Genomic DNA, 17,807 nt, shown 5'->3' on the forward strand with positions numbered 1-17,807 from the left:
AGTCTTGTTAATCTGGGCTGGTTTCAACTTGTAAATTGCTGTGACTAAATTAGTATAGCCTCCATTGCACATTTAAAGATATTAGTGGAAATGGGGTGGTGGCATCATTAACAATCAGTTGCTCAACTTTGCACCCCCAGTGCAGCTTTACCAGATTTTGATGGATTTGCAGTTTGCCATTGTGAATGTCTTAGGGAAGTATCTGTGAGGAAACTTCTGCAAAAACTGTCCAATCACTTCTTAAAAGAGCACTTGCAGAACAAGTACTTCTTGTGGCAGCTGAAGTTACAGGAATGGGTTCTTTGGGATTGTCCTGTGTGTGGTTTCTCTGGTGTTGTCTTCCTTCCTTCCCTTTCACAGAGGCACTGATTTGGGCTTCCCTCTATCAGTGCATCCATTTCCTACAAATGTGCCAGACCATAACAGTTCAGGGTCCTTTACACATCTTAGCTAGCCAAAGTCACTTGAGGTGGTGGGACAGAGGTTGACAAATGCCCAGACACACAGTACAATCACATCAGAATAGAGTCACAACTTCTCAGAAAAAACCAGGCTGAAAAGAGACACTAACTGAGAGACACACAGGCTACAAGTCCACATCAGCTTTACAGATCATGTCTGCAATGAGATCTGAAAGGACACGAAAGTGGCAGGGAGAGGCAGATAGCTTCTATCAGGGGTGTGACTTCTTGTTAAGGCTTGGGCAAGACACAACTTATTTTTTAGATGTGGTGGGGTTTTTTTGGTGGGTTTTTTTTGTACTTGGATACCTGCAAAAAAATCCCACCACTAGAATATTTAGGGTGCTACTAAATCTTCAGGAGGGTGGGGTGGAAAGAGAGTTGTTTTGCTGAAATTGCAGCTCTTTCCTGCTGCAAACTACACTGAGAAGAAAGTTGCCTCTTCTGGTGCCTAGACAAGGAGCAAAGGACAACCTGCTGGAATCACATCAGGCTGTGAACAGTGTCAAGTCAGTTTGGCAAGGGAATCATTCTGAAAGTTTCAACTACCAAATCTTGACAAGGATATTTGAGTTAGGAAAGATAAAGGGAACAAAATAGAGGAAGGGATTTTGACAGGATCTGTGACTGTGAATGAAATGAAGGGCCCGAGAATTGAGCCAGAGGGGAGAGTGGAGTTCAGGAATAGATGAAAGAAACTGGGGGGAAAGTCTCTGTGCCTGACAGGGTATATTGCTGGGAATGAAACCCAAGATCCTTGGCTCAGCATTTCCCTGCTGCCCATAAGGATCCACAAAAATGTGGCTGTAATGCTGGGACTCCTGGAGGATGGTAACCAATTATTGTAACTATTCTTTTATCTTTGTGACTGCACATTTTTTTTGCTCTAGCCTGGAGGGTTGGGGCAGGAGGACTGGAGACTGTGCTGAAAGACAGCAGTAAAGAACACAGCGCTGCACTGAGAGGAAGTCTCAAAATTCAGGGTGCCCATGGGATCTGAACTTGCTCCCTTTCCCATTTAGAGGTAAGTATAAAGATACAAATCTTTGCTAGGCACATCTTTTCCCCACAGGATCAGCTTACTCTCAAAGTAAACCAAACAGCATTTCTTTGACGAACAGATTTCCAGTACTTTGTCTTGTAATTCTCTGTGTGGCTCCATGCCTCACTGGCTGCTCATTGATCAATTCCCACTTTGAATAATGAATTAGCAAGTCCTATTTATGTTGTTCATCACTGGAATACACAAGTATACGCAGATCCAAAAAAGGAACAGCTTTTAGTCATGTCACCAATATTTAACTTGGTAATTTATTATTTTGAAAGTAAAGCCTTATTTCCCAGGCAGGTTGTGTAACATGCTTGTCCTCATGGGTCCAAATTTACAATCCAACAATTTCAGAACAAGAATACTCAGAACTTATTTATCTAGATTTCCATTTTTATGAAGCCATCTAAGAAGTCATGAGAGGAAACAGGATTCCAGAAAAAATATGATAAAAATAAAAACAGGGAGACCATCATTGCCTCATAGGCCTCGGAGAGAAAGATGACAAGATAAGCAAAGCAACATGCATGGAAAGAGAGGCAGAAAAAACCAAAGCTATTAGTACTAGTAGAAGAATAACTTTTCCTAAGTCCCACTCCAGCATCTATCCATTCACTCTCTCCTACACAGCCATACTGTTTTTCTCTAATAGCTCCCATAGAGCTTTTAATGACTAGGATTACAAAAAAATTGAGGCTTATGACCTTATGACAGGGAGTTGTATTATTCCCAGTTTACAGAAGGGGGAAACTGAGGTATGAAGCAACCTCATCTCTTCTCTCACATAAGCAGAGGGCAGGGACTGAAGGTAAAGCTGTTCCTTTGTTTCCTCACCAGAAAAGCAAACACTGTGCATTTTGCTAGAATAGAATATTGAGATTCTTAGGTAATTTTTGTTCTCAGGTGCTGCATTTCTATGGAAACTTACCTTTTAGAGGTAATGTAGAAATGCTGACTGCTTTTAAAAATTCCATTTTCCTTACCTACCTTTACTGCCGTAACTGTTGCTATGGAAACTGGAACTGGCCATGAAGCAGTTCTACAACATGAATTCTCACTTGTCAGTCTTACTTTAAAGTGCCACCTTCTAAGTCCTCTAATAAACCAGTAATAATTGTGTTGCCTAATGAGTTTTCAAATTAAACAAAACAAGAAAGCATGCTTTCACTGAATGCTCTGCACAATATTTCATAGGTGTGGTCTAAGAATTTTAACAGTGTGCATGATATGACTCTGTTGGTTAAGGATATGATCTTTAAACAGAGAGACAGTTTATTTGCAGTAAAAGCCCCAGTGTGTGTAGTTGGACTTACATAAAGGTGACTTATACCAACATGGGTATGTCTAGACTGCTGTCACAGAAGCACACTGTAGAGATACTGAGTGAATGGGTAAATCAGCCCACAGTGAGCTCTGTGCTCCCACAGCTCCTGGGGCACTGCTGTGCAGGCACATGCATCCTGTATTCCCTGTAGGTGCAAGAGGGAATGCTCTCAACCAGAGCATTAACCTGGGCTGGGTGGCTACTGTGGAAAAAATAAAGCATGCAAGCTTAAGACACAGCTATTCTGTAGAAATAGTCAGAATCTGTGTAGCTTAACTCTAGGCTCCTCCATTAACTTTAGCTTAACCTTTCACTCTTGTAAAAACTATAGGCTCCCTTGTGTTTATTCATCTTACTTCCCTGAGACAACTCATCTGAGAAAAATCCCTTTTTCCTGTTCTTAGGGGACAAACACCATCACAACACACCCTCCATCACAAGAGTTGAGAACTTCCAGCAAGGATCAACTTAAAAACTTCCAGGGACAGGTTTTTTCCAGAATAACTTACCCATGTTTCCTGAGATAAGCTCCTTCCACCTCATCCCTGAGGCTTTGCAGTTGTTCAGTGCTTTTAAACTGCAACAGGAGCAGGACTGAAGCAGACACAAGTGTCTGCCCTTTCTACCTCCAAGCATTGAAAATCAGTGGACAGGGATTTTAGGCAAACTTTACACAAAGAAACACATTTAAAACACAGTAAGTGCAGCCTCAGAGTTGGAGGCAACAGAATTTGCACGTGAAACTATACAAACTGCAAAGCTGAAGACGTAATCCTATTTTGGTATGAATTTATTTTAAAGAGATCCTAAAGAGCAACATGATCTCCAAACTCTTTTTCTCCTCGAACTCATCCAGCCCACACACTCAGCTGTCATCCTCAGGAGAACGAGGGTCTTTCTTCTAACTTAGCAGGGATCACCTTTCCCATTGAGCTAGCAATGTTTCTTTAACCCTTTCCCAGCAAAATAAGCTTCTGCTAATACAGAACATTTCAAGAAAATGGCCAAGACAGTCCTGTAAATTATATGCCATGCTCTTCCAAATGCTTTCCTTTAATATATCCTCAAATTCATGCCAAATAAGCAACTTAACCATATGTACTGCTTGATTGTGGGCAATTCCTGAAGTGAATTTGAATATAGGAATCAATGTTCCAAGCTACTTCTTCCACAGATAGCCTTGTTTTTAAGCATCACTTCAAACTCATCCACAATCAGAGCAGGAATTTAAAAGCAAATCTCCCCAGTGGCCAACCAGATCTTCTCACAGGCATAAATGAAAGTTTCAATTCCCCTCAGTAGCACTTCACTCAGTATCTGCCTTCTTTCCCTGATTTACAGAGATATTCAGGGCGTGGGGAGGGAGTGTGGAATAAACACACTACAACTCTTCCTTAATCCTCTTCTATTTCCTTCTGCACAGGTACATCCCCCTTCAGCACCTGTTCAGGGCCCATATTAAGATCTGACTAGAAGGTACCTGAGTCAGAGCAGAGCAGCAATGTGAGGAGTAGGGAAATCTGTGAGGAAACCAACTACTGAGTCCTGCAGCAAGTGGGGAACACAAAGCAAATGAATGATTCATGCATAGTTCTCTACTAGGAACAAACTCACCGTCTCTTTAAGGCCAGAGTTTTCCAGGGCCTCTGAATGCAAATGCCAAATATTTTGTCAAACCTTTCTCTTAGCCTATATCTCACTGCAGCCAGGGCTTGGAGTGAGGCAGATAATATAACAAACCAGAGAGCTGGCACACATGGGGCTACTCACTGGCTTTCCTCATGCATATGGTTTATTTTTCCCTGCTATGTCAATCCTTATATAGGGCTTTACCACTACAGCTGCCTCCTGGGAGTCTGCTGTTTCAACTGTTACAGGGAAGGTGCAGAGGAAAAAAGGATAAATTCAATCTTTTGTACTCTTTTCAAGTTAAAGGTCTCACCTCCACACCATAAATTAAACAGATTAATTAAACAGACAAGCCCCTGCAGCAGCAAGCTCTCTCTAAACATAAATATTGAACAACTTTGCTTTTTAACTGTTGCACATAATTATTCCAGATCAAACATCTTGCATGGTAACCTTCTTTAGGCTAATGTTGTTTCATCTATGCCTTGTGTTCTTCTGTAAGCACAGAAATGGGCAGTATTTTACCCCAAAAGTGACAAAGAATAAAAGACACAAAAAGCAACAGGCAGAGGAGATTACAGTGGGTCTCAATGGTTTCTGTATTTTCTTTTCCAAAGCATCGAATTTACGTTTTACCATTTGTGATCTAAGAAACAACTGAAACAGCAAAATAGTAGCTGATTTTAAAAATTCTAGTCTGAAGAGAAAGTGCAACAACAGACATCAGTAGCACAGATGGGAATGCAGAGGAATGCATACATGCTTGACAACTAGTGGGCAAGGGATGCAGGATCCCATTCCTGAACATTACAGAGAATGGGGAGGATTGCTTTAGTAGTGGGAAAGCTGTTCAGATTGAGGAACACATTCACAAACAAACATGCACCAGCACTGCCAGAAGGACAGGCAAATCCTTCTGTTTGTGTGTCCTTTCTCTAGGTGTTACCAAGTTCACATAAAAAGAAAGATCTACAGCTATTACCACATGAAACCTAGCAAGATCAATCATTGAGCCAGAAAACTATCTCCTGAGATGACCACTGCTGTAAACAGTGATCTTTAGCAGTGACTTTTCTTTAGGCACACTGGATGCAGATGTGAGGATGATCAATGTCTCATCTTACTCCAAGAGCACAGTTTCTTTTCCAGTTTCCCTGCTAGATTAGAATGCCCAGAATGAGTTTGATACCACTTTCACTAGGAATAGCAAGGAAGTCAGGAAGAATATTAAAACAAGTATTTGAACAATTTCTTTGAAGCTGAACAAAAATAGCATTTGGAGAATCAAAAGGCTCTTTTTTTATCTACTATCTAGATAATACCAGATAATTACAGTTTCTTTCAGTCTCTCAACCTCTCTTTCTTATCTTTTCTCTTTAAAATACCATGAAATATCCTTCCATAGTGCTGACAACATCACTGTTACTCTCCAGTAGTTCCAAGACACGGTGCATCACCACCTCAGGCAGAGAGGGGCTGTAGCTCTGCCGAACACAGCTCAGGACATGAAGGAAATGGCAGCCTTTTTCAGCATCTGCAGGAAAAAGAAAAATGCAGCCAGGCATGGAAGAAATATTTCAGTGTGTCTCTTTTGAACTATCATACTACAGATCAATCAGGAAAAATCCCACAGCCCTAGATACAGAAACAGATATGTATTCAGAAGAAAGAGATCCTGTCTGTGCCTACAGTTCTCCAATTATCAACTGTTCCCAGTGACTTGTCTGGGAAGTGCCAGGGCTGTAACAGTATGAGGGTGAAAGATAACTCAGTCTTGACTACTCTTAACATACATGGCTCAGTACAACTCGATGAGGAGTTTATAATGTAAGGGCACCTCCACTGTGCACCTGTGCAGGCCATCCAGTTTTTGCAACTTCAGAAGTAACCAAATGAAATTCATTTTACTGAGACCCAACTTCACAGCCTTCAAGCACAGCAAGGAGGTGCGTGGCCAAGGCCTGTAACCGCTGGCCCAACGCTGGCATCTTGTGGAAAAATTGCTGCACTGCAACTCGCAATGCTATCCCATCCCTACCCTGCAGACCACCCAGACAATTATGGGAGTAGACAGTCATGGAACCATCAGTATCAGATTTTATCTCCTTTTAAGTGGAATTAGCCCTGCAATGTACAAGAGAACAGAAGTTTAAAATAGAAGTTTAAAATTCCCCTTTGCTAGGGGCAAGCACAGAGGTCCTTCATGGCTGCACACATCTGTTCTGTGCTAGGTGGGACATTGTTTGAAGCTGTCCCAGTCATCATTTCCTCCACTAATCATCAGTGCTGCAAGCTCCCAGTCCCCCAGGTGCTGAAGTCCGCAACATATTTCTCCACAGCAGCTGACAATGGAAAAAAGACATAAATCAGATTTATCAGCACAAATTATTTTCCATCTCCTTTGCTCACGTGATGCAAGGCAAGTTTGATAAGGGTACTGAGAAACTGCCATGGGCCAGGAAAGGCCCTATATTTTGTTGTGTTTTGGGTTTTTTTAGTTAATTCTCTACTCTAGAATCCGCTGAGCCCCAGAGCTGGACCAGAAAAAGCTGCTGAGAAAAGTCACTGGTAGATAGCAGTAAATAAACAGTTCAGCCTAATTCTGATTAGGCTGTGAATCAGGCAGATATACTTCCTCAGAAGTATCCAGCATGATAAAAAGACCTTTGTGGCCAATAGCCAAAAATGTGTCCACTACCCTGGGAGAGATAACTGCAGAGAACAGAACAATGCTTCTACCTGATCATAGTGACTGTTGTTGCAAACAAAATGGGCAGCTGCACTTTGCATTTGTCATAGGTTTGTCATAAGAAGGTCAAATTGCCCATCCCTGATCCAGAGGAACTTAAATCTCAATGAATTACATTAATGACTCAAATGTTACCTAACAGTACAATGTGTACATTTACCCTTGATGCTGGTAGAAAACAGCACTTTGGGGAAGCTGCAGGTGTGTACAATTATTAAGTAACCCAAAAACACTCCTGTCCCTCTTTCACTGAGATCCTGGGCTCTTACTTTTGTCCAGCAGCTGAGGGAAGCCAGGCTGTGATTGACTGTCCTGCCTGACAACCAACATCAGAGAGGACAGAGTTTTAGAATTGCCATTTGCTCACTGTAGATGTCTCACACAGGGTATATTCTGACATATTAAATTTAACTTCAAGTGGTTCTGGTTTTTGTCTTCTCTACCATTAGCCTGATTGAAGCCTAAAATTTATAAAACAGAGAAAGAAACAAACCAAAACCCAAATCCATTTTGCAGTTCAGTCTGGAGTCAAAATGTGCTATCTGGCTATATAAAGTTTCTCGATGGACACACAGTGGTGTCTCATGAGTGCATTTAAGATCAGGAACTATAAGTGGAGCCAAGGACTAGGAGTGTCAGGTAGGCACATTTCAGATCAGGGCTTGTGCAGCTCTGAGTAGGCAGGCAAGATTTTTTTTTTTTAATTTTTACAATAGTTTCAGACAGCTGGGTTGGGCCTGGGAATGTGTCACAACTACAGCAACGGGGCAAGGCGTTGCCTGGAAAACTGGCAGAGAAGTAACTCATTGGAGAGAAGAGTTTGATTTGTCATAAATCATCCCTCTTGTCATGGAAGATTACTGTTACTCTTGGAGGAAAACGGGTAGGAATTTCTTGCAACAAACAAGAAAAAGCCCTAGAGGTGAATGGCCATGTCCTTGTTTTCTCTCTCCTGCAGCTCCCGCCGCCAGAGGGGGCCGGCAGCCACGCTCAGCTCCGCGCTCTTGCATCATCCCCGGACAACAAATACCGCCGTGCCTGCTGGTTTCCATTGAAGCTCCTTGGCTTTGCTTCTACTGCCGAGGACCAGGACATGAAATGGTCCTTCTGGAAAGCAGCAAAGGGACACTGACCTGGAAACTAAGTAGGGGGAAAGCTTCAAGGAGAACAAGAGGGTTTGTAAAACAGTTGCTAATTTTAAACTGCTTATTATGGAAAACATGGCTTTGAGGACTCAGGACTCTTCAAAGTCTTTTCTGTGACTGATCTACAAATTACTTTCTGCTGCTGACTTTCCTGACCGAAAGAACTTCCCAGCTTCCCATGGATCACAGAGTACTTGACCAGTGTGACAATGCACAAGAAGGGAACAAATAGGGGGCAGTCATTCAGTGCCTCTGTCAACTGTATAGAGGTTCTGGCCTCGATAGTGGCATAGTTATATTAAAAAAGCAGGTTATCAGGAGAACTAACTGATGTATAAAATGAGCAAAGGAATTATTTGACTCTTAGAGAAATGATGTTTTTTAATTGGATAAAAGACAATAAAACAATGTGATACAGCAATTTGTTGGACTGAAACACCCTCAAGAAAACAAGCCCATATTAACCTGCATGCCCAGCAGTAACCTCTTCTCCCAAGACCTTATCTACCATTGTACCACTCAAGAGAGACAGTTAAAACTCAAATTTGATTTTGCCTCATTTAGCCTTTTTTTCACTGCAGAATAACCATCATACTCCAGGTCCTACAAGTGCTATTGTAATTATGATAGTATAGGGATATGAGAATTTTAAGATTTTATGCCTTATGTTTCAGTCAGTCATTTATTCTATACTAAAGCACATTCTGTCCCACAAATAGCTGCACTCCTGCAGCAAGTGATCCCTGCTGACACATTCTATCCCATGAACTGAAAGACACTCTGTAGCAATGTACCTGTGTAATTAGAACACATTCAAGTCAAGCACAAGTTATCACTCTGACAAAAAAACAATAGTTTGAGGGACAGGGATAACTCAGAAACCACCTGAGGCACGTTATCTGAAAAGAAATAGACTTTGTTCGACTGAAATCTTTAACTACAAAAAAATACCATCTGAGCTCTACCCGAGCTTAAAATCTCCAGAGAATATCCTACTGACTTAAGCAAGTTGTTATTGTTGACTTAAAGGAGGCGGGGATTTCACCTTTCTGCATGGTCACTTTTGTGTCAACTCCTCTGCAGAAACTGAACCAGCAAGATTTGCTACTTCTCCAGAGTGCAGAGCAACACCTGCTAGGTGGTGACCTGACTGTATTACATTTGGTTCCTCCCAAAATCCAAGTATTCTCAAAAGATACAGATCTAAGATAATGGCTGCTTATTTCAGATGGGAGAAGTTTGCTTCCTGCTGGGCACACCTGCTCTCCATGCTCACAGGAAGCTGCTCCTGCACTCCTGCTTTTAGTTTTACTGATTAGCTACACCAGCAACAGCTTAAGCTCGAGGGTGAGGACGGGCAGCAGGAGGAGATATTGTCATCAGTATATCAGCACCAGCTCATCAGAGCTTGATCACCCTGCTACTTACGCCTGGGTTTTCGACAGTCTTCTTTAATCACATCAAGGGTCACTTTAAACAGCTCCTTATCATGGTCAGTCACCTGAAGAAAAAAGAAGAAACTGGCCTTGCTGTTGAAAAACGATCCACTGACATGGTGTATTTCAAGCTAACACTGTTATAATTACACTCTGCACTTTATGCTGCCTCCAAGACTAATGGACATCAAATCTTCAGGCAATAGTTTTACTACTATTAGCAGCTTCCATGAGTTAGGTGAAGAGCATGATACAACTAAGTTTGACCCAAAGGAGGGTGATTGCCTCAGCAGAACAGCAAACTTGAACCCACTTGGAGAACTGTCCCAGGCCCCAGGTTTCAGTGAGCTCAGCTGCATCAGAGCAGTTTGGCAGCCCAGTGAACACAGGCAGAACTTGGAACAACTCAGTGGGTGATACAGAGGTACAACCAACACTGAAGTAAGTTGCAGAAAATACTTCTGAGTAAACTGAGAGCACCTGGATGTCCTGCTGCTCTTTCTGAAACATTTCTACTATTTCTGCAGTATTTTTTATTGTTTTTACTGATTAGGAAAGTCATACCACTGAACTTGCTTGCAACCACAGCTCAGTTCCTTACATAGTATAAGTCCTTGGAGCTGCTAGGTTTCTGGAAAACCACTCCTTTTTCTTGTAGCATCTTTATTGCTTCCTTAAAAACACCATGAATCCTTTTGGAACTGGAGCTACTTTCTGACTTCACCTGGATGGAAAGAAAGGAATGAAGCAGATGGTGAGAAATCTAAGCTCAACCAAAGTTACCAGCAAAAGCTCCAGATGCTTTCAAGAAAAAGATGACTTCAGATCCTCTTTAACATGAATTTTGTTACACATTTTTCTTCATTTAGTAATTCACAAATCATATATGTTATGTATGAAATAATCAACAATGCTGAGCTTTAAACAAAACTCAAACACCAGAAGCTTGTATCAATCCTGAGGAACCACAATCTCTAAACTGCCTTCTTTGTGATTAGCAGCTATTTGGTGATGGACCAAGAAATCTTTTTTTGGAATGTTCTTTTGATGCTTGCAGTTCATTTGACTTTTTTGTTAATCAAGCTTTGTTCACTTTCAGAGTTTTCCTGGTAATAAGGGTGAAGGTAGGGGTAGGAAGGTAGGAAAATCAGTATTTTGTAAGGATATTCAGGAGGAATCCAAGGGCTGAGGACTAGATTCCCATCTCCTGATTTCAGGGAAAGGAGAAAACTCACAAAACCAGTATTTGTTTCTCGCCCCCTTTGTTTCCAAATTTTTACAAACATTCTGGTCATGCTCTCAGGAGCTTCTCCACAGCCCAATGTAGTGAAAGGATAAAGAGCTTGCAAGAAATTAAGGCAAGCATACGAAATAAGGAAACAAAGGATTCAATTTTAGGGGTAGGTGGGAAATTAGTTTTTTGTGAAAGGAGAACAATGTATCTGGCAGTCCTAACTGAGGTTATTTACAACACAGGGTTCTGGGTTTGGGACACATCTAACAGAGAAGGAAAGAAGGGGAGGGGAAAAAAACCAGGGAAAAGCAGTATTTGTTTGGAAGTAGAGCAGATCTAAGAGAGTGGAATGACAGCTAGGGAAGTAGAAGGAAATAATTACTTGAAGAGAAGGGAAAGTATGTGTAGATAAGAGCAAGACTATGATTTACTCTTCTCCATCTCCATCTGTCCTACTGTGTCCTTCAACCTCCCATTTATCTACACAGACTGCTTCAGTTCCCCAATTGCTGTTTTCTCATCTGTTGGGAGCACACTGTGCTCCCTGTGGTTTTCTTTGAGAAGAGAGCTAAACTGCTTCCCACAAACCACCATGTGATAACTAGAACCACACCAGAGCAACCAGAGCAAGATCTGCCAAGCCATTCCTTCAACTATCACCAGAAATGCTCCCACTCTGTTCTGAACAGAAATATCAGACTTGACATGTCCTACTTCACTCACCAGGAGCAGCTCAGAGCCTGGGGAGTGAAGCAGGCAATCATCATGAACTAGAAAGAAAGTACATGAATATGAGAAATGGACACCACAGGAGCAAAGGAAGAATCTCTCCTCACAAAACACTCATTCAATGTATTTGCAGCTCTCAAGGGACACTGCAACAGCCTGGAAGCTGATGTACCTAACTGGGAATAGTTCGGGGATCCAAAAGGGATATTGGTGTTAGCATGCATCACAAGTTTCTCCCTCCTGTTCCTCCAGACAACCCTCAGCATTTCAACAGGCCATAATCACATCTCTCTCTCTGTCCCACAACAGCTAATTCTCTTTTTCCTCTCAAATCACCAGCAAAAATAATTGCTGAATACTTCAAGATAATTATAACAGAACAATGGCTCTTATTCTTAGTTCAGTTTCCTCTGTTTCAGGCTGAAGGATTCAGTGCCTGAACATTGTCTGTCCTCCTGTCCACCATAGTACCAATCTGGATAACAACAGACTCTACTTCTAATTACAGACTTGGCCATGCATCTGGACACTGTTCCAGTCACTGCATTAATACCACAAAGGTATTTCTCTTTATTGTGCCTCTTCTGATGAACTGAAGAAACAAACATAAAATGCATCAGGAAGGATTAAGTGAAGAGGGAATATTTGCTCACAGAAAAACACATTCTCACAGCCATATGTAAAATGAAGAGACTTTGCCTCTCACTCAAATGCAGTAATAAATCCTCAAGAATGTAAGAAATTGCTAGCAAAGCAACCAACTCAAGACTCTGATCAATTTTTAATGTGAAAGCAAACATTTGGGGAGAAAAAAAAGATAAAAATATTTCCAAAGAAGCACAATAATTATTCAGTTTGGCTTACCACTGAAATCCTGTCAGAAAAGGGAGATAATTAAAAACAGACTCTGTGTGAACTGACACACAGCTCAGCCTGGATGGATACTGAAACAGAATCACTAAGAATGCAAGTCAAGGCATTGACAGAGTGAAAGCAGCGAGGCCTTATTATAAGTAAGCAGCTGCTCCATATCAGCACTCTCTCATATGTGCTGCAGAATCCATGGAAAAGGGCTTCATGGCAGAAGGACTGTTTCTGAAAACCAAAATAGGGCTCCTGCCAACTTTAATAGTACCATGTTATATATTAAATACAAAAATATTATGTATTATTGGTGTTCAGTAGTACCATAAAATGACAGGAAAATTTTGAGTTTTTTTCTTTGTGTGCTCTAGAACATGCTTCCTCTTCTCCATTCCACTGAGTAAGGCAGCAATTCAGTTTCTTTGTCAACACAGACTGAAATTGCTTATTCTGCTCTTTTGGCCCACCCAAAGCAACTCCAGCATCTCATCCTGCAAATGCACAAGTCAATAGTTCTTCTCCCCAATACCTCTCCCAATGTTCACACCTCCTTTTGCAAAGTGCCCCCCTTGAGCATGCCTTAGTTTCAGGGTGCACCATTTCAGGATCTCTCAAGCAGTAACAGCAGGGTCTTCCCCCTCTCTTCCAAATCAGGTCCTTTTCAAATAAATGAAGCTGTACATCCAAAACAGAGGAGCATTCATCAGTCATCCCTTTTGTAAAACATGTTGTGTGTGTATGTGTGTAACCTGACACAGAAGCAGCTATTAAATAATAATTTTACTATCATTACCCTCCCTCCCAAGAATGGCCAAGGGCTCTGTAGCAAAGCCAACAGAAGAATCTATGTGTCCAGAATTAAATTGGTACTTTAATCAATATATTCCATCTGATAGGCCTCACACAGCTTAGTGGGCTGGTGCTGTGCAATCAGTTATTCTCAGATCTTTAAAACAAGACAAATTCTCTCTACAATCAATAATAGGTCAAACAAATGAAGTGGCAAAGGAATTAGTGAGTCTGTTTAAAACACTGGAACTATGCAACCTTTGACTCATTATGAATCACACCCTGATGGTGTTAAAGTTTCCTGGTATAACCACACATGTGATTCTACTCAGGGAATCACCTTTTGCATTTCCTCATGTAATGTTTAATCCTGGGCTTAGGCAGGTGACAATTTTAATAATAGTGATCCTGGACATGTCAGTCCTGAAGTCCTATAATAAGCTTTGCAGCTTGCTGTAGCAAATAATATTTAAAATAATATTTTTGTATGTTTAAATAATATTTAAAAATATTTAAATAATATTTAAAGCAGTGGTGAAACTTCCTTGAGAGGCAGAAAGACAAAGACCCTGCATCAAGAACTTTCAGTGAACTGTTACACCTACAGTACAATGAACAGGGTGGGCACAGACAGAGTGAACAACACAGCAAAACTTCCTGCTTTAACTACTTCTCATTGGTGACCTTGAGATAACATTCAAATCAAGAGGAGCACAAACAGCACACTCTGGAAAGCACAACTCAAGCCATGTGTCCAGGGCAGTGACATTCACAAACTGGAATGGCAGCACTAAAATAGCACACACTGTAGCTTATGCACGGCAGAAGGGCAGAAATATTGTTAATCAAGACTGGCTGGTTTAAAGCATTTCAGTTGAGAAATTGGATGGATCCACTTAACATGCAGCTTTCTTCAAAAATGGAACCAAAGGCTTGACCATTTGCCAAACATAATTGTCCAAGTCCAGTAAGTACACTCTGGAGGTTCTCTAAGCACAAAATTACTTTTTCTTCTTCTACTTGTAGTCTTCCTTCTGGTACCCACCCCTCCAGACTGAAAAGTCACTTGTTTTAAGGGACAGGGAAAAGGCTACACCTTTGGGATAGATGGGGAACTGGTTATGCAAATTAAAGCTCCAATAGCTTTAAAACTCATAAAAGATTTGTTAATTTTTAACTACTTTTAAAAGCAGTTAAATTCTCTTCCTCATCATCTGTAGACTATAAAATTAAATTTTCCCTAGTATATGTCTGAGAAGAGGAAATTATTTCACTTCTGCCAGATGCATCTGCTAGAGGGAAATTTATTCCAGACAGGCAGAAGACTGCATTGCCAGGGAGGCATGAGGACTGGAATGAGGCATTTATTGTAGGACCTGTATGGGATGTGGACAGGGCTCAGCTACACAGTAATGCTGAAAAGCAACACAGAGATGCTGCCTACCTCAAACCATCCCAGCTAACTCTTCCATCTTCACCCTCTGCTCCACTCCACTGCAGTTCATCACCTCTCTGGAGAAAATATTCCATGGGGAGACACCCTCCCACTCTGATGAACATTGTGTAAGTATTTTACAAGTTGGGAAAGAGATGAAGGGGGAAAGGAAGAGAAAGGAAACAAATAGTTTAACAGCAAATTGTGCTCTAGAACACTGGAATCAGGATAAAAAAATAAACCTATACATCCAAATAACTCATCCTTTTACAAGCAGGAAAAGTGCAAGAAGTGAACAAGTGTGTATATTGAGGCATGGCCTAATTAGCTGAGTTGGCTCTGTAGCTCCTGCCTTGCCAAATAGGCCCAAAATAACATTGTTCCACATCAGCAGCACCTTTTATCCTCTTGGTTTGAGAGCAGCACAAAACAAAAGACTGCTGAAGAGAAAAGAAAGGAAGAGGGACAGAAATCAGATCTATTACACTTCCTTTTGTGGATAGAACTGGGTACTTGACCCTTTGCCAATTACGAAAGGTGACACCTTCTAGAGATGGAGTAGAGGAACAAGAAAATACATTTCCAGAGCATTACTAGGCACTCCTCCTAAGGCATTCATGCCACTTGACAACTGAAGGTCTTTTCTTATGCAAGAACAGATAACCTTCTTTGCAAGAAATTAGTAGTAAAGGACAATAAGTAGAACTGCAATTTCTAAATAAGAAGCTGTGCACCCACATTCCTGGGACATATACTCATGTCCTTGTATCAGGGTCAGGAGCAACTAACTATTATTATGACAGCTCTTCATGACTGCTAATAACACTGATGCTACAGTATTTTTCTTGATTTGGGGTTTTTGAGTTGTTTTTCTTTTGGTTGGTTGGTGTTTTGTTTGGGTTGGTTTTTCTTGGGGGATTTTTTCAGTCTTTCTATGTTTGTTCTGCACCAGTTCCTACTTTAAATGGCTTTGTAAATTATTTATCTTGGTCTTTCTATAAATGCTGAAGCATTTAAGTTTCCAGTATTGGACACAATGGTGACTACTTCCTTTATTGTAAAGTGTTTGGGAACTTTTAATACTGCTCCAGCTAGTTTAGAATGTACCAGGTGCCATATTGGATAATCTACTAGCAAAATTTTCTGTCTAAAATGAGAATAGCTCCTGTTAGTGCTAATATCCATGTTTGTTTTAAAGCAAACCAGAAAAACCACCCTAAATGAAAACAAACAAACAAACAAACAAAAAAACACCAACTCAGCTATCAAGAACAGCTATCAGCAGCATTTCAACAAGGCCAACGAGGAAAGAGCTACTTTTCATTATTATTTGACCTCATCTGCAAGAGACTGGTTTTTGAAGGGTTTTTTCTGGGTTTCTTAAGAATTAAACAAACATTAGAATTCAACATAACATAGCACTTAACATTACAGTGCACATCAAAATCAGGTGAAAATGACTGCCAGGGATTTATTTCTCTATAGAAAACCAAAACATAAACAAATGAATCACAACACTCCAGCTTAAGTTCCAATTGCCATTTCTTTCATGATAAAAGATGTAACTGTAAGCTTTGCAGAAAATTATCACTTCATACAAGTTGAAAATCTGGTTTGTAATTTATCCAACTAATACAGAATAATACAAAGGCATTTTACAAAATGGGTGTTGTTCTGTTTCCCATTCTGCAGCTGATCAAGAGGTTACTAACTCACTGGAAAATTTCTTAATAGTTTGGTTACATGCAACTGCCTGTAAACTGATTTCAATTTAATGCCACCTTCTCATCTTTTCACAGTTAGGGACTTACAATGTGAGAAATGTAGCAGGGAGCACTGTTCATCCACTCATCATAACCTCCTCTTGAGAGCTGCATCTCTATTAATATATTGAGCTTCAAATGAGAAACAAGACAAAGATTTTGTGATCCCTTCTCCTGATTAGATCCAGGATCTCAAACCTCTGTCCCAAAAATCTCAAGCACCTTAAAGGGATCTCTTTTACTGACACAGCTACTAATTACAAATCTAGATACAGTAGTGACTGTTGCAGGCTGTAAGATTGCTCAGCCCTAACACAAGATTACCCCTAATAACAGAATGTTCCTGCATTACTTTTTCCAGCCCAGGTTTGTATGTCTAAAGGAACAAGATTTCTTCAATCTCTGTAAATAATTAATGTGTAAAGCTCAAGCACTAGTTGGTTTTTGAATCCTCTGAAGACGCCAGTCTCTTATCTGTTTATGCTTTAAAAGAGTACATGGTATTATCTCCCCCCACTAAAAGCCTGGAACAGGTGCATTCACTCACCTCCTCACAGCTGGGGCTGGGTAGATGCACACCCATCAGAGACACCAGAGAATCAACTGTCTCCAACTCCTGCTGGTAAAAGGTCTGAATTTTGTTTTCTAATAGAAAGCCTTGCACTTTCTCATGCAGCATGTGGATTGAGAAATTCTGACCCTCCGGGCCACTACAAGGATACACAGAACATGTCAAAAGGTAAGAAATGTGTTTTAGAACAATTACATAAAGTAATTGTAGAAAAAAAACAACAACAGTCCACTGGACTGGTTTCAAAGATCAAAAGATGTTTTACTGCTCTTAAAGATTTTGAATTTAAATCCTTAATTAAAACAGATCATTTTTATAAGTATAAACGTTCAACTGTTCTTCTTCAATCATTTGCTGTTAGGGTTTTGTGAATTTAAGATCTGCAGTCTCTGAAACAACACTACATGCACCAGGCCTCCCAATAAGCATCCAGCTACCCTGAAACTGAGTACAGGAGTGGGTATTTGACTCAGCTTATTGAGATTATGGATTTGTGATTTGACAATGACAAGGGCAGGAGAGCACTTCAGTGGAACAGCTCCTCAACCTTACACATAAAACATCAGTCAAGGATACATCTCCATCCTCTCTGCTGACCTCAGCCCCAAATCTTGCTCTAAATCCCATTTT

General features: G+C 40.7%; 1 protein-coding gene across 8 annotated transcripts in view; it reads right to left on the reverse strand.

Moving 5' to 3' along the window:
- Nucleotides 1-5,049: 5,049 nt before the first annotated feature.
- Nucleotides 5,050-17,807, reverse strand: part of STN1 (STN1 subunit of CST complex) — a 38,417-nt gene continuing 25,659 nt past the window's right edge. For 6 of the 8 annotated variants that reach the window (XM_058810338.1, XM_058810336.1, XM_058810334.1 and 3 more), the window contains 4 exons: nt 17,154-17,316; nt 10,394-10,516; nt 9,785-9,857; nt 5,050-5,996 (listed from right to left, as the gene is read on the reverse strand). In XM_058810338.1, the coding sequence (XP_058666321.1) occupies nt 5,839-5,996; nt 9,785-9,857; nt 10,394-10,516; nt 17,154-17,316 (517 nt within the window). In that variant the 3' untranslated portion in view covers nt 5,050-5,838. Of the gene's footprint in view, nt 5,997-6,385; nt 6,805-9,784; nt 9,858-10,393; nt 10,517-17,153; nt 17,317-17,807 lie in introns of those variants that run through there. The other 2 variants (XM_058810339.1, XM_058810340.1) reach the window with 2 other exon arrangements.

Source organism: Ammospiza caudacuta, chromosome 9 (genome assembly GCF_027887145.1).
Source record: "Ammospiza caudacuta isolate bAmmCau1 chromosome 9, bAmmCau1.pri, whole genome shotgun sequence".
Classification (NCBI taxonomy): Eukaryota; Metazoa; Chordata; class Aves; order Passeriformes; family Passerellidae; genus Ammospiza; species Ammospiza caudacuta.